The sequence below is a fragment of the Lithobates pipiens genome, unplaced genomic scaffold (genome assembly GCF_037356315.1).
Source record: "Lithobates pipiens isolate NorthernLeopardFrog02 unplaced genomic scaffold, aLitPip1_a1.2 Scaffold_77, whole genome shotgun sequence".
Classification (NCBI taxonomy): domain Eukaryota; kingdom Metazoa; phylum Chordata; class Amphibia; order Anura; family Ranidae; genus Lithobates; species Lithobates pipiens.
In genome coordinates, this window is record NW_027507900.1 from 527,724 (window position 1) to 553,790 (window position 26,067).

The 26,067-nt window shown below is 51.3% G+C and overlaps 1 protein-coding gene across 1 annotated transcript; it reads right to left on the reverse strand.

The window, feature by feature from the left end:
• Window positions 1–893: 893 nt before the first annotated feature.
• Window positions 894–25,716, reverse strand: LOC143959472 (uncharacterized). The gene is made up of 7 exons (XM_077468135.1): window positions 25,597–25,716; window positions 20,286–20,335; window positions 19,862–20,208; window positions 11,315–11,464; window positions 7,916–8,086; window positions 2,992–3,100; window positions 894–2,900 (listed from the first exon to the last, which is right to left on the reverse strand). The coding sequence occupies exons 3-7, from the start codon at window positions 20,150–20,152 to the stop codon at window positions 1,804–1,806; spliced, it is 1,818 nt and encodes a 605-aa protein (XP_077324261.1). The 5' UTR covers window positions 20,153–20,208; window positions 20,286–20,335; window positions 25,597–25,716; the 3' UTR covers window positions 894–1,803.
• Window positions 25,717–26,067: the final 351 nt, after the last annotated feature.

The window sequence follows — 26,067 nt, forward strand, 5'->3', positions numbered from 1 at the left end:
GTTCTATAGAAGACCGTCATAGACGAAGACAATAGAGGAAATGGTCAGAGACAGTTCTACAGAAGACCATCATAGATGAAGACCTACTAGAGGAAATGGTCAGAGACTGTTCTACAGAAGACCGTCATAGATGAAGACAACAGAGGAAATGGTCAGAGACTTCTACAGAAGACCGTCATAGATGAAGACAATAGAGGAAATGGTCAGAGACTGTTCTACAGAAGACCGTCATAGATGAAGACAACAGAGGAAATGGTCAGAGACTGTTCTACAGAAGACCATCATAGACGAAGACAATAGAGGAAATGGTCAGAGACTGTTCTACAGAAGACCGTCATAGATGAAGACAATAGAGGAAATGGTCAGAGACTGTTCTACAGAAGACCGTCATAGATGAAGACAATAGAGGAAATGGTCAGAGACTGTTCTACAGAAGACCGTCATAGATGAAGACAATAGAGGAAACGGTCAGAGACTGTTCTACAGAGGTGGTTGGCGTACTTATCTCATAATGCAGGAGACAGTAAGAGGCTAGGGACAATATAATAAAGTGAAAGGGACTACTGATACTGAAGGGCTCCTTACAAACTAATGCTTCCACTACTGACTGCAGGGGACCAAGGACCACATTTCAAACACCTAAGAGCCATACGTGGACTGCAAGTTGGGAAGCAGGGCTTTAGTCAGAGACCCCAAACAAGCATGTTTTCTTATCTCTGCTCCTAGTCAGCGATTCAGCCATGGAACTAGCATTGACTATAGCAGAGGTCAGCGATGGCAGCCCCCCCCATACTATTAGAGTCACACAGCACCCAATCCGTACAGACGGGAGAAGAGGTGGGCAGTGGGGCCCCCCCAGTACAGACACAAATAAGGCAGACACAGGCCGCTGGTATCATGCACGGCTGCTAACAAGGCAGTATATATATTTATTCATTCCAGCCCATTACTAAAAATAAAATATGGCAGGACAAAATGGGGAAATGGTAACGCAGGTTACAGGTGAACGTAGAAATAAAATCAGAAAGAACGGCTTGCCATGACAGAGAGCTTCTGGTTTAAAAGACGCGTCATCTCTCAACAAGGGACAAGAAAGATGGCGGAGGGGGGGGGAGGGGGATGGTCAGAAATTATCGTCACATAGCAAGCGTCAGCACGCATCCAGATATTGTCAGGTGGTTAATTAACAGCCTTTAATTAAGACATTTTAGTTATTTTCAATATGAAAAAAATTATAAAGATGGAATTGCAGGAAAAAAAAGAAAAAAAGTCAACTTTCGTCCTCACTGAACGCTCCTCGGCCCGGCGAACGTCTTATTTTTGGAAATAAAAAAATAACTATCCTCAAACATTATTGTGAATCGTTTGCAGTAGTCCAGAGATATATACGATACAAATGAGAAGAAACAAAGATGGCCAATTTTCCAGGCAGGCGTGGCGGCTCTCGTATCGGCTCTGGGCTAGTGGGCCTCGGCCATTGGCAAAGAGATCCTTCCTGGAAAGACAAATACTCGAGTTCGAAGACTTTGGCCACGTAACACAAAAAGGAAAACACCCTCCGACTCTCAGGAGGAAAAAAAAACGGAAACAACGAGATTTTTAGATGGTTAGTCTCCCTGATGCCACGGTGAGTATATTGCATAAATTGGGGAAAGGGGGCGGGGACTGACAGACAAGACGCACATGCTACTGTCCACGAGGTCACAAAGGGGGTGGGGACTCCGGTAAACATGGTCAAATATTAATAGGTGTCTGTATGTTAGAAATGGCTTCTTCCACGACAAGATCCAACGATGGTCCATCTCACAAGATCTGCTTGACTAACATATCGGAGACGTTCAGGGAGGTGAAGGGGCTCCGCTCTATGTGGGTGGCCTGATGGACAATCAGATTGCTATTTCTGGTGAAACATTTGCCACATACAGAACAGGAATACGGTTTCTCTCCAGTGTGACCGGTCAGGTGGTTGAGAAGGGTCGGCTTGTTGGCGAACACCTTACCACACTCTGGGCAGGTCAGTCTCTCCCTTCGGTGATCTCTCCGGTGATTGGCGAAGTCTGAGCGCCTGACGAAGCACTCCTGACATTCCGAGCACGTGTAGGTCTTCATGGTGCGGTCTTTCTTGGTGGAGGAGACGGTCGCCTCTTCGCTCGTTCCTTCCTCGCCTGAATTGGGCTCCTCTGTACTGGGAGCTGATTTTTGGGGTGTGTCATCTTGGGGTGGAGGTTGGATTTCAGGTTCTGGAACCGGCTCGTCTTCCTCCGAGCCCGATCCGCCCTCGATTGGGGCAAATGAGAATTTCGTATGTGCGTGTTTTATTAGAGCGTTTACATCCGTATCCAAGTTACTGTTGTCGTCAAACCCTAAGAAGTCCACGGGGCCGCCACTGTTTGGGAAGAGCATTGAAGGGGGTTCGGTGTGAGTAGCCGGGTACTGCTCATAGTCAGCTGGGGTGTACATGTTAGAATCATTGTCGTCTCCTCCAGAGTCGCTATCTTCAGCGCGGTATGTAGGCGTGTAGCTAGGTTTCTTGTATTTAGGGGCTTTATAGGTTTCAAGATAGCTGCCACTTCCTTCGTCTTCAGAGCCAGATTCCTCTTTGATCTTTATGGACAAGAACTGCGTGTTGTCCACGGCGTTCCCATCTTCACAAGACGCAGATTCTTCCTTGATACGGATAGCCGTGAACGCTGCAGGATCCGGGTCACCCAGATTGTCCTCTGCGCTCGACTCGTCTTTGATGGTCAGAACCTTAAAGGGTGTATTGACCGTCTGGACATAGGTTCCCGATTCGGTGATCATTTCCCCCTTGTGGCTGGCCACCTCATCCTTAATAATGTTATCTGCACCCCTATAGACGTTGGCATCTCTGGAAATGACCTCCTCAGCCAGCCTTGCACCTGGAATAAAGAAGAACACAAACATGAAAATCTTCTCTATCGTCTACACATTGTACAACTCGGTGAAGATGAAAAGACAAACTGCTCTTACCCTGGGAGGTGGAAGGTCGGCTCCTCTCCACTATCACACTTTTGTGTGCACCTTTGTTCTTCCCTTTCCCAACATGGGAACTAGTTGAATCCTCACCACCTCCGGGGCCCTAAGACACACAATGACACGGTCACCATCCCGGCACATCCCCAAACATCCAAAGATACATCCCAGAACCTCACCATCCGGGACATCCCAGAACCTCACCTCCCCGGCACATCCCAGAACCTCACCATCCTGGTACCTCACCTCCATGGCACATTCCCAACCATCACCATCCCAGAACCTCACCATCCCGGCACATCCCAGAACCTCACCTCCCCAACCATCACCATCGCAGAACCTCACCTCCCCAACCATCACATTCCAAACCTCACCATCCTGGTACCTCACCATCCCGGCACATCCCAGAACCTCACCTCCCCAACCATCACATTCCAAACCTCACCACCCTGGTACCGCAACTCCATGGCACATCCCCAACCATCACAAAACCTCACCTCCCCGGCACATCCCCAACCATCACCAGCCCAATGCTCCATCCCAGTACCTCACCACCCTGGCACATCCTCAACCATCCAAAGATACATCCCAGAACCTCACCATCCCGGCACATCCCAGAACCTCACCTCCCCAACCATCACCATCCCAGAACCTCACCTCCCCAACCATCACCATCCCAGAACCTCACCTCCCCAACCATCACCATCCCCGAACCTCATCTCCCCAACCATCACATTCCACAACCTCACCATCCTGGTACCTCACCTCCATGGCACATTCCCAACCATCACCATCCCAGAACCTCACCTCCCCGGCACATCCTAAAACCTCACCTCCCCAGCCATCACCATCCCAGAACCTCACCTCCCCAACCATCACCATCCCAGAACCTCACCTCCCCAACCATCACCATCCCCGAACCTCATCCCCCCAACCATCACATTCCACAACCTCACCATCCTGGTACCTCACCTCCATGGCACATTTCCAACCATCACCATCCCAGAACCTCACCTCCCCGGCACATCCTAAAACCTCACCTCCCCAGCCATCACCATCCCAGAACCTCACCTCCCCAACCATCACCATCCCAGAACCTCACCTCCCCAGCCATCACCATCCCAGAACCTCACCTCCCCAACCATCACCATCCCAGAACCTCACCTCCCCAACCATCACCATCCCAGAACCTCATCATCCTGGTACCGCAACTCCATGGCACATCCCCAACCATCACAAAACCTCACCTCCACGGCACATCCCAGAACCTCACCTCCCCAACCATCACATTCCACAACCTCACCATCCTGGTACCTCACCTCCCCAACCATCACCATCCCAGAACCTCACCTCCCCAACCATCACCATCCCAAAACCTCACCTCCCCAACCATCACCATCCCAAAACCTCACCTCCCCAACCATCACCATCCCCGAACCTCATCTCCCCAACCATCACATTCCACAACCTCACCATCCTGGTACCTCACCTCCATGGCACATTCCCAACCATCACCATCTCAGAACCTCACCTCCCCGGCACATCCTAAAACCTCACCTCCCCAGCCATCACCATCCCAGAACCTCACCTCCCCAACCATCACCATCCCAGAACCTCACCTCCCCAACCATCACCATCCCAGAACCTCACCTCCCCAACCATCACCATCCCAGAACCTCACCTCCCCAACCATCACCATCCCAGAACCTCACCTCCCCAACCATCACATTCCACAACCTCACCATCCTGGTACCTCACCTCCCCAACCATCACCATCCCAAAACCTCACCTCCCCAACCATCACCATCCCAAAACCTCACCTCCCCAACCATCACCATCCCCGAACCTCATCTCCCCAACCATCACATTCCACAACCTCACCATCCTGGTACCTCACCTCCATGGCACATTCCCAACCATCACCATCCCAGAACCTCACCTCCCCGGCACATCCTAAAACCTCACCTCCCCAGCCATCACCATCCCAGAACCTCACCTCCCCAACCATCACCATCCCAGAACCTCACCTCCCCAACCATCACCATCCCAGAACCTCACCTCCCCAACCATCACCATCCCAGAACCTCACCTCCCCAACCATCACATTCCACAACCTCACCATCCTGGTACCTCACCTCCCCGGCACATCCCAAAACCTCACCTCCCCAACCATCACCATCCCAGAACCTCACCTCCCCAACCATCACATTCCACAACCTCACCATCCTGGTACCGCAACTCCATGGCACATCCCCAACCATCACAAAACCTCACCTCCCGGCACATCCCAGAACCTCACCTCCCCGGCACATCCCCAACTATCACCAGCCCAATGCTTCATCATAGTACCTCACCACCCTGGCACATCCTCAACCATCCAAAGATACATCCCAGAACCTCACTATCCCGGCACATCCCAGAACCTCACCTCCCCGGCACGTCCCAGAACCTCATCCCCGGCACGTCCCAGAACCTCACCTCCCCGGCACGTCCCAGAACCTCACCTCCCCGGCACGTCCCAGAACCTCACCTCCCCAACCATCACATTCCAAACCTCACCATCCTGGTACCTCACCTCCCGGCACATCACAAAACCTCACCTCCCCGGCACATCCCCAACCATCACCAGCCCAATGCTCCATCCCAGTACCTCACCACCCTGGCACATCCTCAACCATCCAAAGATACATCCCAGAACCTCACCATCCCGGCACATCCCAGAACCTCACCTCCCCAACCATCACCATCCCAGAACCTCACCTCCCCAACCATCACCATCCCAGAACCTCACCTCCCCAACCATCACCATCCCCGAACCTCATCTCCCCAACCATCACATTCCACAACCTCACCATCCTGGTACCTCACCTCCATGGCACATTCCCAACCATCACCATCCCAGAACCTCACCTCCCCGGCACATCCTAAAACCTCACCTCCCCAGCCATCACCATCCCAGAACCTCACCATCCTGGTACCGCAACTCCATGGCACATCCCCAACCATCACAAAACCTCACCTCCCCGGCACATCCCAGAACCTCACCTCCCCAACCATCACATTCCACAACCTCACCATCCTGGTACCTCACCTCCCCGGCACATCCCAAAACCTCACCTCCCCAACCATCACCATCCCAGAACCTCACCTCCCCAACCATCACATTCCAAACCTCACCATCCTGGTACCTCACCATCCCGGCACATCCCAGAACCTCACCTCCCCAACCATCACATTCCAAACCTCACCATCCTGGTACCGCAACTCCATGGCACATCCCCAACCATCACAAAACCTCACCTCCCCGGCACATCCCCAACCATCACCAGCCCAATGCTCCATCCCAGTACCTCACCACCCTGGCACATCCTCAACCATCCAAAGATACATCCCAGAACCTCACCATCCCGGCACATCCCAGAACCTCACCTCCCCAACCATCACCATCCCAGAACCTCACCTCCCCAACCATCACCATCCCAGAACCTCACCTCCCCAACCATCACCATCCCCGAACCTCATCTCCCCAACCATCACCATCCCCGAACCTCATCTCCCCAACCATCACATTCCACAACCTCACCATCCTGGTACCTCACCTCCATGGCACATTCCCAACCATCACCATCCCAGAACCTCACCTCCCCGGCACATCCTAAAACCTCACCTCCCCAACCATCACCATCCCAGAACCTCACCTCCCCGGCACATCCTAAAACCTCACCTCCCCAGCCATCACCATCCCAGAACCTCACCTCCCCCAACCATCACCATCCCAGAACCTCACCTCCCCAACCATCACCATCCCAGAACCTCACCTCCCCAACCATCACCATCCCAGAACCTCACCTCCCCCAACCATCACCATCCCAGAACCTCACCTCCCCAACCATCACCATCCCAGAACCTCACCTCCCCAACCATCACATTCCACAACCTCACCATCCTGGTACCGCAACTCCATGGCACATCCCCAACCATCACAAAACCTCACCTCCCGGCACATCCCAGAACCTCACCTCCCCGGCACATCCCCAACTATCACCAGCCCAATGCTTCATCATAGTACCTCACCACCCTGGCACATCCTCAACCATCCAAAGATACATCCCAGAACCTCACTATCCCGGCACATCCCAGAACCTCACCTCCCCGGCACGTCCCAGAACCTCACCTCCCCGGCACGTCCCAGAACCTCACCTCCCCGGCACGTCCCAGAACCTCACCTCCCCGGCACGTCCCAGAACCTCACCTCCCCGGCACGTCCCAGAACCTCACCTCCCCGGCACGTCCCAGAACCTCACCTCCCCGGCACATCCCGGAACCTCACCTCCCGGGCACATCCCGGAACCTCACCTCCCCGGCACATCCTCAACCATCACCAGCCCAATGCTTCGTCCCAGAACCTCACCTCCCCGGCACATCCCAGAACCTCACCTCCCCGGCACATCCCGGAACCTCACCTCCCCGGCACATCCCGGAACCTCACCTCCCCGGCACATCCTCAACCATCACCAGCCCAATGCTTCATCCCAGTACCTCGCCACCCTGGCACATCCTCAACCATCCAAAGATACATCCCAGAACCTCATCATCCCGGCACATCCCAGAACCTCACCTTCCCCACATAATCCCAACCATCCAATAATACATCCCAGAACCTCACCTCCCCAGCACATCCCCAACCATCACCAGTCCAATGATTCATCCCAGTACCTCACCACCCTGGCACATCCTCAACCATCCAATGATACATCCCAGAATCTCATCATCCTAGCACATCCCAGAACCTCACCTCCCCCCGCATAATCCCAACCATCCAATAATAACCATCCCCAATAATCCAAAGTTAAATCCCAGAACTTCACCTCCCGGGACATTCCCAACTATCGCCATCCAAAATTACATCCCAGAACCTCACCTCCCCGGTCAACAGCTGGATGATTCGGAAGGTAAAATCAAGGATCTTCTGGTCACTTTGCCTCTCCTGTTTCAGAGTCTGTGCTACAGATGCCGATACTGGACCTCCTGGGGCTGGTGGGTAGTTCCCGGGGATGACAGGCTCACCAGACTTTGTCATGACTGTACATTCCTAGACAAGAAGATGTGACAATAACATCTCCACATACAGACAGATCGTTCCTCCAACCACAAGATCCAGAAGGAAAATCAGCAGTGGAGGAGATTCTTACAATACAGTTGTGGGACACAAAATCAAAGTTACTTCCATCATACATAGGAATGTCTAATCTACAAACACCCAGGGAGCACCACGGAGAACTATGGAGCACCATGGGGAACCACGGAGCACTATGGAGCGCCACAGAAAACTATGGAGTGCTAAGGAGCACCATGGGGAACCACGGAGCACTATGAAGCACCACCGAGAACTATGGAGTGCTAAGGAGCACCACGGAGAACTATGGAGCACCACGGGGAACCACAGAGCACTATGGAGTGCTAAGGAGCACCACAGAGAACCATGGAGCACCATGGGGAACCATAGAGCACTATGAAGGACCACAGAGAACTATGGAGTACTAAGGAGTACCACGGGGGAACCATGGAGCACTATGAAGCACCACAGAGAACTAAGGAGCACCATGGGGAACCATAGAGCACTATGAAGCACCACAGAGAACTATGGAGTACTAAGGAGTACCACGGGGAACCACGGAGCACTATGAAGCACCACCGAGAACTATGGAGTGCTAAGGAGCACCACGGAGAACTATGGAGCACCACGGGGAACCACAGAGCACTATGGATCGCCACAGAGAACTATGGAGTGCTAAGGAGCACCACAGAGAACCATGGAGCACCATGGGGAACCATAGAGCACTATGAAGCACCACAGAGAACTATGGAGTACTAAGGAGTACCACGGGGAACCATGGAGCACTATGAAGCACCACAGAGAACTAAGGAGCACCACGGAGAACTATGGAGCACCATGGGGAACCACAGAGCACTATGGATCGCCACAGAGAACTATGGAGTGCTAAGGAGCACCACAGAGAACCATGGAGCACCATGGGGAACCATAGAGCACTATGAAGCACCACAGAGAACTATGGAGTACTAAGGAGTACCACGGGGAACCATGGAGCACTATGAAGCACCACAGAGAACTAAGGAGCACCACGGAGAACTATGGAGCACCATGGGGAACCACAGAGCACTATGGATCGCCACAGAGAACTATGGAGTGCTAAGGAGCACCACAGAGAACCATGGAGCACCATGGGGAACCATAGAGCACTATGAAGCACCACAGAGAACTATGGAGTACTAAGGAGTACCACGGGGAACCATGGAGCACCAAAAAGAACTATGGAGCGCCACAGAGAACTATGGAGTGGTAAGGAGCACCGCAGGGGACTATGGAGCACTATGAAGCACCACAGAGAACTATGGAGCACCACGGAGCAGGGGACACAATACTTCTCCAGAGGTAAAAGGCAAATCCCATGCCCTTGTTGGCTTTAGGACCGGCGTAACATTGAATTCCACATCCATATGTGTAGCTTTGGTGAGAATACCAGCAAGCCCTCAGAAATTTTAGTTGCATCCTTTCCCTCCGGACCTCTGGTACGTCTTGTTCTGTGTCCCTACCAATCCTCCCGCCGTCCCAACATAGGGAATCAGCTTTCTTGAGAAGCCCTTCACACGCCTGGTCTTTATAGGAATGCTGGATATTGGTCTAAGGCAGTGGTCACCAAGCCTGTCCTCAGGACCCCCTAACAGGCCAGGTTTGCAAGATAACTGAAATACATGACAGGTGATCTCATTTGCTGCTCAGTGACTGCCGTATTCTAGTCTGCATCTCCCCGAGGTAATACCTAAAACCTGGCCTGTTAGTGGGCCCCGAGGACAGGGTGATGATCACTAAAAGGGTCAGTTCACCTTTTCACAAACAACTGAAAAAATGAACTCACAACACCCTCCCCCCCCGCAACCTCTCCGGTCCCAATCTTCCGACACCCTCTGCAGCCGGTATGACTGCCCGCCCCTTTAAATCATCACTACACAACGCCGGCGGCCATATAACAGCATGACACGAGCAGAGACGACTGCTCATTGGTCAACACTGGTCATGTGACTGTGAAGGAGTGCTGTTAAATGCTGCACCCAGGCTGTCAATAAAGGTCAGCAACAACCTGACCTTTTGACATATTTGACGTGTGGCACAAATGATACAACAGCGCCATCTAAAGTTTGGGTTGGGGGACATTCACTCATTCAGACTGATGAAATAAAAGGATACGCCCACGTTTTCCAAATAAGTGGCCAACAGGACAAGCTGCAAAAGGAAGGCGGGTGGGGGGGTTGGGGCTCCATAGCAACCAGGAATGTCTGTGAAATGGGAGGCTCCATAGCAACCAGGAAGGTCTGTGAAACGAGAGGCTCCATAGCAACCAGGAAGGTCTGTGAAACGGGAGGCTCCATAGCAACCAGGAAGGTCTGTGAAATGGGAGGCTCCATAGCAACCAGGAAGGTCTGTGAAACGGGAGGCTCCATAGCAACCAGGAAGGTCTGTGAAATGAGAGGCTCCATAACAACCAGGAAGGTCTGTGAAATGGGAGGCTCCATAGCAACCAGGAAGGTCTGTGAAATGGGAGGCTCCATAGCAACCAGGAAGGTCTGTGAAATGGGAGGCTCCATAGCAACCAGGAAGGTCTGTGAAATGGCAGGCTCCATAGCAACCAGGAAGGTCTGTGAAATGGCAGGCTCCATAGCAACCAGGAAGGTCTGTGAAATGGCAGGCTCCATAGCAACCAGGAAGGTCTGTACCAGAAGAAACTTCATGGGGGAATGGCGCTAGAACTGGATTTCTTGCAATCTCCAGTAGAGCCGGGAGCCCTGGTTGCCTATGGAGATGGTGAAGGCGCTTTAACCTAAGTATTGTACACAGACCATGCTTTTCCTGGAGGAAGGGTAGGTAGCGTGTGCATGTGTTGTATACAGATCTGTAATTCTAGTTCAGTAAAAGCACAGAATACACTACAGAGGTTTAGGTTTTCTTGCTTTTACCACAAAGCAAAAAACAGTCACCAAACTCCTCGAGGTTCCTTTCTTCTGGGACAGTCTCCAAAACAAAAAGGATTCTTATTGGTCAGTGCGATCACATGGTCAGTGCTGACCAATAAGCACTCACTATTGCAAGCAATATGCGGCTATAAAGTCTCCAGCTCTGTTTAGGGCCTGACCATTACTCCAGATGGAGGGGGCATCAAAGATGGGGGCAATGCATTGGATACACAAAGCTACCCTAGCTCCTGCCAGTCCCTGGTCATGTGACACTCCCAGAATCCCTCACCTCTCCAGCCAGGACAGAAATGATTTCCATGGTGAGGTTGAGAATCTTCTCCGACATCTCCTTCCTTTCCTTGGCAGTTCTGGCTTTGGGTTTCATTCCAGCCTTGCGTAGTTGGGAACGTTCGCTCGATCTTCTTGTTTTTTTACTGGCCTTCAAATGAGAGAAATAAAAAAAGGAAATACATTTAGTCTGAACACCGTATGGAGCATTCGTACTTCTACATGGAAGAAAACGTCCTACCCTGACGCTGCATTCCTGTCCTGCAGGGTTTTTGGAACTCCAAGCTTTGGCGTCTTTTGCTACATTAATGTGCAGAGAATCAATACAAATTCAGAAAGTGTTATTCTCTATAAACTGTCTGAGACCCCCCTACACACTATTAGATTTTCTGCAGAGGTCTTTAGATTTACCAAAACCATGTAGTGCAAGAGCCTGTCCGATTGTATACAAATTGAAACTCTTAATGTTTGACCTCACATTATATGGTTTTGGTCAATTTGAAGACACAAATCTGCTGAAAATCTAATAGTGTGTGTGAGGCTTTACTTGGTTTTCATGGTCTAGAAGACATCGTTCCATATTTAATCATGCTGGTTCCTCCACAAGATTCCAACTATCAGATATTTTTTTTTGCTCTGTGTTTGCTCAAGACAGTATTGTAAGAGCCTGCGCAAAGCTCTGACCTCAACCCAATGAAAGAGCCTGCACAAAGCTCTGACCTCAACCCAATGAAAGAGCCTGCACAAAGCTCTGACCTCAACCCAATGAAAGAGCCTGCACAAAGCTCTGACCTCAACCCAATGGAAGAGCCTGCACAAAGCTCTGACCTCAACCCAATGGAAGAGCCTGCACAAAGCTCTGACCTCAACCCAATGGAAGAGCCTGCACAAAGCTCTGACCTCAACCCAATGGAAGAGCCTGCACAAAGCTCTGACCTCAACCCAATGGAAGAGCCTGCACAAAGCTCTGACCTCAACCCAATGGAAGAGCCTGCACAAAGCTCTGACCTCAACCCAATGGAAGAGCCTGCACAAAGCTCTGACCTCAACACAACGAAAGAGCCTGCACAAAGCTCTGACCTCAACCCAATGGAAGAGCCTGCACAAAGCTCTGACCTCAACCCAACGGAAGAGCCTGCACAAAGCTCTGACCTCAACCCAATGGAAGAGCCTGCACAAAGCTCTGACCTCAACCCAACGGAAGAGCCTGCACAAAGCTCTGACCTCAACCCAATGGAAGAGCCTGCACAAAGCTCTGACCTCAACCCAATGGAAGAGCCTGCACAAAGCTCTGACCTCAACCCAATGGAAGAGCCTGCACAAAGCTCTGATCTCAACCCAATGAAAGAGCCTGCACAAAGCTCTGACCTCAACACAATTAAAGAGCCTGCACAAAGCTCTGACCTCAACACAATTAAAGAGCCTGCACAAAGCTCTGACCTCCAATGGAAGAACCAGCACAAAGCTCTGACCTCCAATGGAAGAACCTGCACAAAGCTCTGACCTCCAATGGAAGAACCTGCACAAAGCTCTGACCTCCAATGGAAGAACCTGCACAAAGCTCTGACCTCCAATGAAAGAGCCTGCGCAAAGCTCTGACCTCAACCCAATGAAAGAGCCTGCACAAAGCTCTGACCTCAACCCAATGAAAGAGCCTGCACAAAGCTCTGACCTCAACCCAATGAAAGAGCCTGCACAAAGCTCTGACCTCAACACAACGAAAGAGCCTGCACAAAGCTCTGACCTCAACCCAATGGAAGAGCCTGCACAAAGCTCTGACCTCAACCCAATGGAAGAGCCTGCACAAAGCTCTGACCTCAACCCAATGGAAGAGCCTGCACAAAGCTCTGACCTCAACCCAATGGAAGAGCCTGCACAAAGCTCTGACCTCAACCCAATGAAAGAGCCTGCACAAAGCTCTGACCTCAACCCAATGAAAGAGCCTGCACAAAGCTCTGACCTCAACCCAATGGAAGAGCCTGCACAAAGCTCTGACCTCAACCCAATGGAAGAGCCTGCACAAAGCTCTGACCTCAACCCAATGGAAGAGCCTGCACAAAGCTCTGACCTCAACCCAATGGAAGAGCCTGCACAAAGCTCTGACCTCAACCCAATGGAAGAGCCTGCACAAAGCTCTGACCTCAACCCAATGGAAGAGCCTGCACAAAGCTCTGACCTCAACCCAATGGAAGAGCCTGCACAAAGCTCTGACCTCAACACAACGAAAGAGCCTGCACAAAGCTCTGACCTCAACCCAATGGAAGAGCCTGCACAAAGCTCTGACCTCAACCCAACGGAAGAGCCTGCACAAAGCTCTGACCTCAACCCAATGGAAGAGCCTGCACAAAGCTCTGACCTCAACCCAACGGAAGAGCCTGCACAAAGCTCTGACCTCAACCCAATGGAAGAGCCTGCACAAAGCTCTGACCTCAACCCAATGGAAGAGCCTGCACAAAGCTCTGACCTCAACCCAATGGAAGAGCCTGCACAAAGCTCTGACCTCAACCCAATGGAAGAGCCTGCACAAAGCTCTGATCTCAACCCAATGAAAGAGCCTGCACAAAGCTCTGACCTCAACACAATTAAAGAGCCTGCACAAAGCTCTGACCTCAACACAACGAAAGAGCCTGCACAAAGCTCTGACCTCAACACAATTAAAGAGCCTGCACAAAGCTCTGACCTCCAATGGAAGAACCAGCACAAAGCTCTGACCTCCAATGGAAGAACCTGCACAAAGCTCTGACCTCCAATGGAAGAACCTGCACAAAGCTCTGACCTCCAATGGAAGAACCTGCACAAAGCTCTGACCTCCAATGGAAGAGCCTGCGCAAAGCTCTGACCTCAACCCAATGAAAGAGCCTGCACAAAGCTCTGACCTCAACCCAATGAAAGAGCCTGCACAAAGCTCTGACCTCAACACAACGAAAGAGCCTGCACAAAGCTCTGACCTCAACCCAATGGAAGAGCCTGCACAAAGCTCTGACCTCAACCCAATGGAAGAGCCTGCACAAAGCTCTGACCTCAACCCAATGGAAGAGCCTGCACAAAGCTCTGACCTCAACCCAATGAAAGAGCCTGCACAAAGCTCTGACCTCAACCCAATGAAAGAGCCTGCACAAAGCTCTGACCTCAACACAACGAAAGAGCCTGCACAAAGCTCTGACCTCAACCCAATGGAAGAGCCTGCACAAAGCTCTGACCTCAACCCAATGGAAGAGCCTGCACAAAGCTCTGACCTCAACCCAATGGAAGAGCCTGCACAAAGCTCTGACCTCAACCCAATGGAAGAGCCTGCACAAAGCTCTGACCTCAACCCAATGGAAGAGCCTGCACAAAGCTCTGACCTCAACCCAATGGAAGAGCCTGCACAAAGCTCTGACCTCAACCCAATGGAAGAGCCTGCACAAAGCTCTGACCTCAACCCAATGGAAGAGCCTGCACAAAGCTCTGACCTCAACACAACGAAAGAGCCTGCACAAAGCTCTGACCTCAACCCAATGGAAGAGCCTGCACAAAGCTCTGACCTCAACCCAACGGAAGAGCCTGCACAAAGCTCTGACCTCAACCCAATGGAAGAGCCTGCACAAAGCTCTGACCTCAACCCAACGGAAGAGCCTGCACAAAGCTCTGACCTCAACCCAATGGAAGAGCCTGCACAAAGCTCTGACCTCAACCCAATGGAAGAGCCTGCACAAAGCTCTGACCTCAACCCAATGGAAGAGCCTGCACAAAGCTCTGACCTCAACCCAATGGAAGAGCCTGCACAAAGCTCTGATCTCAACCCAATGAAAGAGCCTGCACAAAGCTCTGACCTCAACACAATTAAAGAGCCTGCACAAAGCTCTGACCTCCAATGGAAGAACCAGCACAAAGCTCTGACCTCCAATGGAAGAACCTGCACAAAGCTCTGACCTCCAATGGAAGAACCTGCACAAAGCTCTGACCTCCAACGGAAGAACCTGCACAAAGCTCTGACCTCCAATGGAAGAACCTGCACAAAGCTCTGACCTCCAATGGAAGAACCTGCACAAAGCTCTGACCTCCAATGGAAGAACCTGCACAAAGCTCTGACCTCCAATGGAAGAACCTGCACAAAGCTCTGACCTCCAATGGAAGAACCTGCACAAAGCTCTGACCTCCAATGGAAGAACCAGCACTGAACAGAACATCTGCAGGAGGAAGTGGAAATGCCATCTAGTGGCCTCACCAACTTCAATCCCCCCACCATTGTTCCCGCATCTAATGGAAGGTCCACAGAAGAACATAGAGAAAGGAAGACTAAGATTCAGGCAATACTCTAACCCCTTGAAATATAGGTGCAGGGTATGAAGGGGCCCCAATACAACCCCCGGGAACAAGGTGCAGGGTATGAAGGGGCCCCCAATACAACCCCCGGGAACAAGGTGCAGGGTATGAAGGGCCCCCAATACAACCCCCCGGGAATAAGCTGCAGGGTATGAAGGGCCCCCAATACAACCCCCTGGAATAAGGTGCAGGATATGAAGGGCCCCCAATACAACCCCCGGGAATAAGGTGCAGGGTATGAAGGGGCCCCCAATACAACCCCCGGGAACAAGCTGCAGGGTATGAAGGGCCCCCAATACAACCCCCTGGAATAAGGTGCAGGATATGAAGGGCCCCCAATACAACCCCCTGGAATAAGCTGCAGGGTATGAAGGGGCCCCAATACAACCCCCTGGAATAAGCTGCAGGGTATGAAGGGGCCCCAATACAACCCCCTGGAATAAGGTGCAGGATATGAAGGGCCCCCAATACAACCCCCTGGAATAAGGTGCAGGATATGAAGGGGCCCCAATACAACCCCCTGGAATAAGGTGCAGGATATGAAGGGCCCCCAATACAACCCCCTGGAATAAGCTGCAGGGTATGAAGGGCCCCCAATACAACCCCCCGGGAATAAGGTGCAGGGTATGCAGAGCCCCCAATACAACCCCCTGGAATAAGGTGCAGGATATGAAGGGCCCCCAATACAACCCCCTGGAATAAGGTGCAGGATATGAAGGGCCCCCAATACAACCCCCTGGAATAAGCTGCAGGGTATGAAGGGCCCCCAATACAACCCCCTGGAATAAGGTGCAGGGTATGAAGGGGCCCCAATACAACCCCCTGGAATAAGGTGCAGGATATGAAGGGCCCCCAATACAACCCCCTGGAATAAGCTGCAGGGTATGAAGGGCCCCCAATACAACCCCCTGGAATAAGGTGCAGGATATGAAGGGCCCCCAATACAACCCCCTGGAATAAGGTGCAGGGTATGCAGAGCCCCCAATACAACCCCCTGGAATAAGGTGCAGGGTATGAAGGGCCCCCAATACAACCCCCTGGAATAAGCTGCAGGGTATGAAGGGGCCCCAATACAACCCCCTGGAATAAGGTGCAGGATATGAAGGGCCCCCAATACAACCCCCTGGAATAAGCTGCAGGGTATGAAGGGCCCCCAATACAACCCCCTGGAATAAGGTGCAGGATATGAAGGGCCCCCAATACAACCCCCTGGAATAAGGTGCAGGGTATGCAGAGCCCCCAATACAACCCCCTGGAATAAGCTGCAGGGTATGAAGGGCCCCCAATACAACCCCCTGGAATAAGGTGCAGGATATGAAGGGCCCCCAATACAACCCCCGGGAATAAGGTGCAGGGTATGCAGAGCCCCCAATACAACCCCCTGGAATAAGGTGCAGGGTATGAAGGGCCCCCAATACAACCCCCTGGAATAAGGTGCAGGATATGAAGGGCCCCCAATACAACCCCCTGGAATAAGGTGCAGGATATGAAGGGCCCCCAATACAACCCCCTGGAATAAGCTGCAGGGTATGAAGGGCCCCCAATACAACCCCCTGGAATAAGGTGCAGGGTATGAAGGGGCCCCAATACAACCCCCTGGAATAAGGTGCAGGATATGAAGGGCCCCCAATACAACCCCCTGGAATAAGCTGCAGGGTATGAAGGGCCCCCAATACAACCCCCTGGAATAAGGTGCAGGATATGAAGGGCCCCCAATACAACCCCCTGGAATAAGGTGCAGGGTATGCAGAGCCCCCAATACAACCCCCTGGAATAAGGTGCAGGGTATGAAGGGCCCCCAATACAACCCCCTGGAATAAGCTGCAGGGTATGAAGGGGCCCCAATACAACCCCCTGGAATAAGGTGCAGGATATGAAGGGCCCCCAATACAACCCCCTGGAATAAGCTGCAGGGTATGAAGGGCCCCCAATACAACCCCCTGGAATAAGGTGCAGGATATGAAGGGCCCCCAATACAACCCCCTGGAATAAGGTGCAGGGTATGCAGAGCCCCCAATACAACCCCCTGGAATAAGCTGCAGGGTATGAAGGGCCCCCAATACAACCCCCTGGAATAAGGTGCAGGATATGAAGGGCCCCCAATACAACCCCCGGGAATAAGGTGCAGGGTATGCAGAGCCCCCAATACAACCCCCTGGAATAAGGTGCAGGGTATGAAGGGGCCCCAATACAACCCCCTGGAATAAGCTGCAGGGTATGAAGGGCCCCCAATACAACCCCCTGGAATAAGGTGCAGGGTATGAAGGGGCCCCAATACAACCCCCTGGAATAAGCTGCAGGGTATGAAGGGGCCCCCAATACAACCCCCTGGAATAAGCTGCAGGATATGAAGGGCCCCCAATACAACCCCCTGGAATAAGCTGCAGGGTATGAAGGGCCCCCAATACAACCCCCCGGGAATAAGGTGCAGGGTATGCAGAGCCCCCAATACAACCCCCTGGAATAAGGTGCAGGATATGAAGGGCCCCCAATACAACCCCCTGGAATAAGGTGCAGGATATGAAGGGCCCCCAATACAACCCCCTGGAATAAGCTGCAGGGTATGAAGGGCCCCCAATACAACCCCCTGGAATAAGGTGCAGGGTATGAAGGGGCCCCAATACAACCCCCTGGAATAAGGTGCAGGATATGAAGGGCCCCCAATACAACCCCCTGGAATAAGCTGCAGGGTATGAAGGGCCCCCAATACAACCCCCTGGAATAAGGTGCAGGATATGAAGGGCCCCCAATACAACCCCCTGGAATAAGGTGCAGGGTATGCAGAGCCCCCAATACAACCCCCTGGAATAAGGTGCAGGGTATGAAGGGCCCCCAATACAACCCCCTGGAATAAGGTGCAGGGTATGAAGGGGCCCCAATACAACCCCCTGGAATAAGCTGCAGGGTATGAAGGGGCCCCCAATACAACCCCCTGGAATAAGCTGCAGGATATGAAGGGCCCCCAATACAACCCCCTGGAATAAGCTGCAGGGTATGAAGGGCCCCCAATACAACCCCCCGGGAATAAGGTGCAGGGTATGCAGAGCCCCCAATACAACCCCCTGGAATAAGGTGCAGGATATGAAGGGCCCCCAATACAACCCCCTGGAATAAGGTGCAGGATATGAAGGGCCCCCAATACAACCCCCTGGAATAAGCTGCAGGGTATGAAGGGCCCCCAATACAACCCCCTGGAATAAGGTGCAGGGTATGAAGGGGCCCCAATACAACCCCCTGGAATAAGGTGCAGGATATGAAGGGCCCCCAATACAACCCCCTGGAATAAGCTGCAGGGTATGAAGGGCCCCCAATACAACCCCCTGGAATAAGGTGCAGGATATGAAGGGCCCCCAATACAACCCCCTGGAATAAGGTGCAGGGTATGCAGAGCCCCCAATACAACCCCCTGGAATAAGGTGCAGGGTATGAAGGGCCCCCAATACAACCCCCTGGAATAAGGTGCAGGGTATGAAGGGGCCCCAATACAACCCCCTGGAATAAGGTGCAGGATATGAAGGGCCCCCAATACAACCCCCTGGAATAAGCTGCAGGGTATGAAGGGCCCCCAATACAACCCCCTGGAATAAGGTGCAGGATATGAAGGGCCCCCAATACAACCCCCTGGAATAAGGTGCAGGGTATGCAGAGCCCCCAATACAACCCCCTGGAATAAGCTGCAGGGTATGAAGGGCCCCCAATACAACCCCCTGGAATAAGGTGCAGGATATGAAGGGCCCCCAATACAACCCCCGGGAATAAGGTGCAGGGTATGCAGAGCCCCCAATACAACCCCCTGGAATAAGGTGCAGGGTATGAAGGGGCCCCAATACAACCCCCTGGAATAAGCTGCAGGGTATGAAGGGCCCCCAATACAACCCCCTGGAATAAGGTGCAGGGTATGAAGGGGCCCCAATACAACCCCCTGGAATAAGCTGCAGGGTATGAAGGGGCCCCCAATACAACCCCCTGGAATAAGCTGCAGGGTATGAAGGGCCCCCAATACAACCCCCTGGAATAAGGTGCAGGGTATGAAGGGCCCCCAATACAACCCCCTGGAATAAGCTGCAGGGTATGAAGGGGCCCCAATGATTTGATCTCTTTAGCATATGTTTATTAGTCCCAAGCTATGACCGCCCCAGCCAGGCTCCTGTACACGATTGGCTGGAGACGCCTCTATGATCACAACCCACCAATCCATAAAGAAATGAACCTCATGGAACTCTACGGAACGTCTGACACTTACTGGGCCATCTGGAAGAAGTACGGGGCCGACCCCAGCCAGGTCCACCGCTCCAGATGGGAGGGAGGTAGGTTCTCCACCATAATCTTGTCCCTGAGATGTGTTCAGCACTATGGAGAGCGGCGGGTGAGTTCTCTTACGCGGTGCGTTCGCCTTGCGTCCTCGGCGGGACGCGTTGGGGAAGATCGATGAAACGGGAACCTTCTTCAATATATTATGCAGCCCACTCGCCTCAAAGGCGTCCGCCGGAAAGTAGCCAATCCCGTCTGGAAGTCCCTCCGCCATCCTGTCCATGGTGACACCGGGGGGGCCGGTCAGTGCTCCTCTATCATCATCCAATGGCGGCCACCCTGTGGGGAGACATCCAGAATTATCCACAGGAACTCCAATGGGGCCCAGACTACAGAAAACCATCTCCACCACTTACCCTCAGCTCTCTGTGGTGGGGAGTCCTCTCATCCAATCACCATCCAATATCTGAAAGACAGACCAATGGAGAGTGAGCGAGGGAATATCGGGAGAAGAGCAACATCAGCGGGCCTTATACCAATATATATATATATCCATCAATACAGCGCATAATACTCCGTATACAGAGACCACCAGGAGGCTGTGCACTGACCTCATCGGAATGGGCCATCCCACCCCCCAATATTCCCAAATCCCCCTATAATACCCCCCCAATATTCCCAAATACCCCTATAATCCCCCAATATTTCCAAATCCCCCTATAATCCCATCCCCCAATATTCCCAAATCCCCCTATAATCCCACCCCCCAATATTCCCAAATCCCACCCCCAATATTCCCAAATCCCCCTATAATCCCACCCAATATTCCCAAATCCCCTATAATCCCCCCAATATTCCCAAATCCCACCCCCCAATATTCCCAAATCCCCCTATAATCCCCCCAATATTCCCAAATCCCCCTATAATCCCCCTCAATATTCCCAAATCCCCCTATAATCCCCCTCAATATTCCCAAATCCCCCTATAATCCCCCTCAATATTCCCAAATCCCCCTATAATCCCCCTCAATATTCCCAAATCCCCCTCAATATTCCCAAATCCCCCTATAATCCCCCTCAATATTCCCAAATCCCCCTATAATCCCACCCAATATTCCCAAATCCCCCTCAATATTCCCAAATCCCCCTATAATCCCCCTCAATATTCCCAAATCCCCCTATAATCCCCCTCAATATTCCCAAATCCCCCTATAATCCCCCTCAATATTCCCAAATCCCCCTCAATATTCCCAAATCCCCCTATAATCCCCCCAATATTCCCAAATCCCCCTATAATCCCCCTCAATATTCCCAAATCCCCCTCAATATTCCCAAATCCCCCTATAATCCCCCTCAATATTCCCAAATCCCCCTATAATCCCACCCAATATTCCCAAATCCCCCTATAATCCCCCTCAATATTCCCAAATCCCCCTATAATCCCCCTCAATATTCCCAAATCCCCCTCAATATTCCCAAATCCCCCTATAATCCCCCCAATATTCCCAAATCCCCCTATAATCCCACCCAATATTCCCAAATCCCCCAATATTCCCAAATCCCCCTATAATCCCCCTCAATATTCCCAAATCCCCCTATAATCCTACCCAATATTCCCAAATCCCCCTATAATCCCCCCCAATATTCCCAAATCCCCCAATATTCCCAAATCCCCCTATAATCCCACCCAATATTCCCAAATCCCCCTATAATCCCCCCAATATTCCCAAATCCCCCTATAATCCCCCTCAATATTCCCAAATCCCCCAATATTCCCAAATCCCCCTCAATATTCCCAAATCCCCCTATAATCCCCCCCAATATTCCCAAATCCCCCTATAATCCCCCTCAATATTCCCAAATCCCCCTCAATATTCCCAAATCCCCCTATAATCCCCCCAATATTCCCAAATCCCCCTATAATCCCCCTCAATATTCCCAAATCCCCCAATATTCCCAAATCCCCCTATAATCCCATCCCCCAATATTCCCAAATCCCCCTCAATATTCCCAAATCCCCCAATATTCCCAAATCCCCCAATCCCCCTCAATATTCCCAAATCCCCCTCAATATTCCCAAATCCCCCTATAATCCCCCTCAATATTCCCAAATCCCCCTATAATCCCCCCAATATTCCCAAATCCCCCTATAATCCCCCCCAATACAAACAACATCCAACCCCACAACCCAAACCCAACAACCCACACAAAAACCAAATCCCCCAACAACCAACATCAAACACATCCAAATCCCCCAATATTCCCAAATCCCCTCCCCAAATCCCAATCCCCCAATATTCCCAAAACCCCCTTCAATATTCACATATCCCTATAATCCCCCAATTCCCTCAATTCCAACTCACCCATATCCCAAATCCCCCAAATCCCCTCAAATTCCAAATCCCCTATATCCCCTATTACAATATTCCCAATCCCCTATAATCCCCCCAATATTCCCAAATCCCAAATCCCCAATATCCCAAATCCCCCTATAATCCCCCTCAATATTCCCAAATCCCCCTATAATCCCCCCAATATTCCAAATCCCCCCTATAATCCCCCAATATTCCAAATCCCCCTCAATATTCCCAAATCCCCCAAGATTCCCAAATCCCCCAATATTCCCAAATCCCCCTATAATCCCATCCCCCAATATTCCCAAATCCCCCTCAATATTCCCAAATCCCCCAATATTCCCAAATCCCCCAATCCCCCTCAATATTCCCAAATCCCCCTCAATATTCCAAATCCCCTATAATCCCCCTCAATATTCCCAAATCCCCCTATAATCCCCCCAATATTCCCAAATCCCCTATAATCCCCCCCAATATTCCCAAATCCCCCTATAATCCCCCTCAATATTCCCAAATCCCCCTATAATCCCCCTCAATATTCCCAAATCCCCCTATAATCCCCCCAATATTCCCAAATCCCCCTATAATCCCCCCCAATATTCCCAAATCCCCAAATCCCCCTATAATCCCCCTCAATATTCCCAAATCCCCCTATAATCCCACCCAATATTCCCAAATCCCCTATAATCCCCCAATATTCCCAAATACCCCTATAATCCCCCTCAATATTCCCAAATCCCCCTATAATCCCCCCCAATATTCCCAAATCTTCCAATATTCCCAAATCCCCCAATATTCCCAAATCCCCCTATAATCCCCCTCAATATTCCCAAATCCCCCTATAATCCCACCCCCCAATATTCCCAAATCCCCCTATAATCCCCCCCAATATTCCCAAATCCCCCAATATTCCCAAACACCCCTATAATCCCCCTCAATATTCCCAAATCCCACCTATAATCCCACCCCCCAATATTCCCAAATCCCCCTATAATCCCCCCAATATTCCCAAATCCCCCTATAATCCCCCTCAATATTCCCAAATCCCACCTATAATCCCACCCCCCAATATTCCCAAATCCCCCTATAATCCCCCCCAATATTCCCAAATCCCCCTATAATCCCATCCCCCAATATTCCCAAATCCCCCAATATTCCCAAAATTGACCTGATACACCCCTTCCCTCACAACAATCCCAAATTGTTCCTCATCAGCCCAAACCCCCCCCCCCCCCAACTCCTATCTCTCCTGCAGAGTATTACACCTAATAAGATCCGGATCTCCCCGCAGAGTATTACTCCTAATAAGATCCGGATCTCCCCTGCAGAGTATTACTCCTAATAAGATCCGGATCTCCCCTGCAGAGTATTACACCTAATAAGATCCGGATCTCCCCTGCAGAGTATTACACCTAATAAGATCCGGATCTCCCCTGCAGAGTATTACACCTAATAAGATCCGGATCTCCCCTGCAGAGTATTACTCCTAATAAGATCCGGATCTCCCCTGCAGAGTATTACACCTAATAAGATCCGGATCTCCCCGCAGAGTATTACTCCTAATAAGATCCGGATCTCCCCTGCAGAGTATTACACCTAATAAGATCCGGATCTCCCCGCAGAGTATTACACCTAATAAGATCCGGATCTCCCCGCAGAGTATTACTCCTAATAATATCCGGATCTCCCCTGCAGAGTATTACTCCTAATAAGATCCGGATCTCCCCTGCAGAGTATTACACCTAATAATATCCGATCTCCCCTGCAGAGTATTACTCCTAATAAGATCCGGATCTCCCCTGCAGAGTATTACACCTAATAAGATCCGATCTCCCCTGCAGAGTATTACTCCTAATAAGATCCGGATCTCCCCTGCAGAGTATTACTCCTAATAAGATCCGGATCTCCCCTGCAGAGTATTACACCTAATAAGATCCGGATCTCCCCTGCAGAGTATTACACCTAATAAGATCCGGATCTCCCCTGCAGAGTATTACACCTAATAAGATCCGATCTCCCCTGCAGAGTATTACTCCTAATAAGATCCGGATCTCCCCTGCAGAGTATTACACCTAATAAGATCCGATCTCCCCTGCAGAGTATTACTCCTAATAAGATCCGGATCTCCCCTGCAGAGTATTACTCCTAATAAGATCCGGATCTCCTCTGCAGAGTATTACTCCTAATAAGATCCGGATCTCCCCTGCAGAGTATTACTCCTAATAAGATCCGATCTCCCCTGCAGAGTATTACACCTAATAAGATCCGATCTCCCCTGCAGAGTATTACACCTAATAAGATCCGGATCTCCCCTGCAGAGTATTACACCTAATAAGATCCGGATCTCCCCTGCAGAGTATTACTCCTAATAAGATCCGATCTCCCCTGCAGAGTATTACACCTAATAAGATCCGGATCTCCCCTGCAGAGTATTACTCCTAATAAGATCCGATCTCCCCTGCAGAGTATTACTCCTAATAAGATCCGGATCTCCCCTGCAGAGTATTACACCTAATAAGATCCGGATCTCCCTGCAGAGTATTACACCTAATAAGATCCGATCTCCCCTGCAGAGTATTACACCTAATAAGATCCGATCTCCCCTGCAGAGTATTACTCCTAATAAGATCCGATCTCCCCTGCAGAGTATTACACCTAATAAGATCCGATCTCCCCTGCAGAGTATTACACCTAATAATATCCGGATCTCCCCTGCAGAGTATTACTCCTAATAAGATCCGGATCTCCTCTGCAGAGTATTACTCCTAATAAGATCCGATCTCCCCTGCAGAGTATTACTCCTAATAAGATCCGGATCTCCTCTGCAGAGTATTACTCCTAATAAGATCCGGATCTCCTCTGCAGAGTATTACTCCTAATAAGATCCGATCTCCCCTGCAGAGTATTACTCCTAATAAGATCCGGATCTCCCCTGCAGAGTATTACACCTAATAAGATCCGAATCTCCCCTGCAGAGTATTACTCCTAATAAGATCCGGATCTCCCCTGCAGAGTATTACACCTAATAAGATCCGGATCTCCCTGCAGAGTATTACACCTAATAAGATCCGATCTCCCCTGCAGAGTATTACTCCTAATAAGATCCGATCTCCCCTGCAGAGTATTACACCTAATAAGATCCGGATCTCCCCTGCAGAGTATTACACCTAATAAGATCCGGATCTCCCCTGCAGAGTATTACACCTAATAAGATCCGGATCTCCCTGCAGAGTATTACACCTAATAAGATCCGGATCTCCCCTGCAGAGTATTACTCCCAGGTGGGGGAGGGGCGGTCAGGGCTGCAGACTATCTCACCCCTCTCGGCTCCTCCCCCTTAGCCCCTCTCTGAGGGGTCGGAGGATGGTAGGTACCTTCTTCCGGTCGGTGTCAGTGGGTCAGTCCAGATCTCCCCGGTTCTGGTTGCTATCCGGCCTTCCTCCCTGGATACCGTCTGCCCTCCCCCTCCCTTTCCTTCCGCGTCACCTGACCACCAGCCGGCCAATCAGCGCCCGCCTCCTCCCCAGCCCGGCACCACGTGATCCCGGGGGCGGGCCCTCGGCGCACTGCCTGACAGGCGCTCATTGTCCTCTGCCGCCATCTTGTCCTCCTCCGCCATGATGGCCAGACGGGGCCCCTGAGAGGGATATAGGGGCCCCTGAGTGTAATACGTCACCCCTCCCCCTATAGGAGGGTGTATATAACACACAATGTATAAAGAGAGAAGGGCCCCTGAGGGTGATATAGGGGCCCCTCAATGTAATACGTCACCCACCTCCCCCTATAGAGGGGTGTATATAACATACAGTGTATAAAGAGAGAAGGGCCCCTGAGAGGGATATAGA